The sequence below is a fragment of the Aotus nancymaae genome, unplaced genomic scaffold (genome assembly GCF_030222135.1).
Source record: "Aotus nancymaae isolate 86718 unplaced genomic scaffold, 86718_ANA_hifiasm-v0.15.2.pri h1tg000011l, whole genome shotgun sequence".
Classification (NCBI taxonomy): Eukaryota; Metazoa; Chordata; class Mammalia; order Primates; family Aotidae; genus Aotus; species Aotus nancymaae.
This window is the reverse complement of record NW_026988422.1, coordinates 32962653-32965260: the sequence shown is the minus strand read 5'-3', so window position 1 is coordinate 32965260 and position 2608 is coordinate 32962653. Positions and strand designations below refer to the sequence as shown.

At 41.7% G+C, this 2608-nt stretch overlaps 1 protein-coding gene across 1 annotated transcript; it reads left to right on the top strand.

The window, feature by feature from the left end:
- The first annotated feature begins 302 nt into the window (after nucleotides 1–302).
- On the top strand, nucleotides 303–1319 carry LOC105729727 (olfactory receptor 11G2-like). Its single transcript, XM_012470646.3, has one exon. It carries the CDS (start codon nucleotides 384–386, stop codon nucleotides 1317–1319), a length of 936 nt encoding a protein of 311 aa, XP_012326069.2. The 5' UTR covers nucleotides 303–383.
- Nucleotides 1320–2608: the final 1289 nt, after the last annotated feature.

Sequence of the window (2608 nt, the reverse complement as noted above, 5' to 3'; positions counted from 1 at the left end):
GAACAATGAGAACACATGGACACAGGGAGGGTAGCATCACACAAAAATTATCTTGATATGGTGGCACATGCCACATAGTGGTCCCAGCTACCAGGCAGGCTGAGGCAGGATTGCTTCAGCTGGGGAGGTTGATACTGCATCAAGCCATGATTGCACCACTGTACTCTAGCCTGGGCAACAGAGCAAAACCCTGAATCCAATATATAGATAGATATAGATATAGATATAGATGTAGATATATAGACATAGATAGATGGATATTGATATCTATTGATAGATGTGCTTATTGCATTCCCAGAGATGGTTTAAACATAAATCTGAGTTCCTATCTATCCTTTCACTGGCATCCAGTAATTGCTGGTGCTTTTACAGCTCACAGGCACATGAAAATCTTCAATACACCCAGCAACTCCAGCACCTTCACTGGCTTCATCCTCCTGGGCTTCCCTTGCCCCAGGGAGGGGCAGATCCTCCTCTTTGTGCTCTTCTCCGTTGTATACCTCCTGACCCTCATGGGCAACGGTTCCATCATCTGTGCTGTGCACTGGGATCAGAGACTCCACACCCCCATGTACATCCTGCTCGCTAACTTCTCCTTCCTGGAGATCTGGTATGTGACCTCCACAGTCCCCAACATGCTGGCCAACTTCCTCTCTGACACCAAGATCATCTCCTTCTCTGGGTGCTTCCTCCAGTTCTACTTTTTCTTCTCCTTGGGCTCTACAGAATGCTTTTTACTAGGAGCTATGGCATTTGATCGATACCTTGCCATCTGCCAGCCTCTACACTATCCAACCATTATGACCAGACATCTCTGTACCAATCTCGTGGGCAGCTGCTGGGTACTCGGTTTCATCTGGTTCGTGATTCCTATCATCATCATCTCCCAAATGTCCTTCTGTGGATCCAGGATTATTGATCACTTCCTCTGTGACCCAGGCCCTCTGTTAGCCCTCACCTGTACCAGAGCCCCTCTACTAGAGTTGACTAGCTCCACCTTAAGTTCTCTACTTCTATTTATTCCCTTTCTCTTCATCATGGGGTCATATGTTCTGGTCCTGAGAGCTGTGTTGAGGGTTCCTTCAGCATCTGGAAGAAGAAAGGCTTTCTCCACCTGTGGCTCCCACCTGGCTGTGGTTTCACTGTTCTATGGCTCAGTGATGGTCATGTATGTGAGCCCAACATCTGGGCATGAGGCTGGAATGCAGAAGATTGTGACTCTGTTCTATTCTGTGGTTACTCCCCTTATTAATCCTGTCATATACAGTCTAAGAAACAAAGAAATGAAACGTGCAATGAAGAAAATACTGAGAACATAAAATCAAGAGTCTTAGTTTAAAATATTTTCAGAGACAATTTCTTTAAAGAAACTTATATCACTCAGAAAATTGTTTATATTGTTTTTGAACTTTACACACTATAGTGTTTTATTTTCTAGAATTCATAGGGCTGCAAGATATCACAAATATGTATTCTATCTCCTTAATTTTACAAATGATAGACCTGTAAATTGAAAATATTGAGTTGAGTCTGTCGGGGAAATATAATTAAAAACAAATCTCTTACCAACCCAGAAAACTCCACAAAGGTACAAGAGAAAAAAAGCACTTTTATTATTGAATAAGCATTAAACCAGAATGTGATGCGTATCACAGACAATCCACTGAGAGACTGCAAGGACAGAAAGACATCTCACCCTTTTATATAGCAAAGTAAATACAACCCAATACGTGCATGTTCTCAAAATAAACAATAACTAGCCCTAAAGAGGATTTGACAGCACAATATGTCACACATAGTTCATCCTGGAATCACCTGGTAATTGGAGTGGCCATTGGTATTTGCTCATTGACTCTATACAAAGGAAAAATAAATTCTTATCTTTATGACAGAAAATAGTTTTGCAATTTAAAAATGAGATTGTCAAAATTAGGCTTCTACCCTTTCACAGAAACTGGGAGATGGGAGCACTAACTTCCTTGTTCGAGGTCCTTGAGAAAGACATTCCTGGGTCATAAAGCTAGCCAGAGGCTTGTTTAGCTTTTGCAAAGATTTACAGGCCAGGTGCAGTTGTTCACACCTCTAATCCCAGCACTTTGGCAGGCCGAGGCAAGAAGATTGCTTAAGGCCAGGAGTTTGAGAACAGCTTGGGCTCAAACCAGCCAAGGCAACATAGTGAGATCCATCGCTACAAAAAAAATAAATTAATTAATTAACTGGCTGTGGTAGCACACATTTGTAGCCTTAGCTACTGGGAAGGCTGAGGTGGGAAAATTGCTTGAACCCAAAAGTTCAGGGCTGCAACAAGCTATGACCTCACCATTGCAACAAGCCACGACCACACCATTGCACCCCAACCTGAGCAACAGAGTGAGAGCCCATTCCTAAGATAAAGAAAAAAGATTTACATACATCTTTCCAAAAAAAAATTTACAAGTTTTCTAAAGTAAATGCTCTATGCAAAGGGAGAGGAGAAAGTCTCTTCCTTTATTTTCAACAGGGATAATTAAGCCTTTTATTTTTTGTATTTGTATTTGCCCTTCAAGTTACACAAGGTATAACCTTAGGGCAGAATCTAAAGTTTTCCATTTCCCTTTCAGCAACAACA

What these genes read in the sequence shown, in the direction of transcription:
- LOC105729727 (XM_012470646.3), top strand. Translation starts at nt 384, where the DNA reads ATGAAAATCTTCAATACACCCAGCAACTCCAGCACCTTCACTGGCTTC.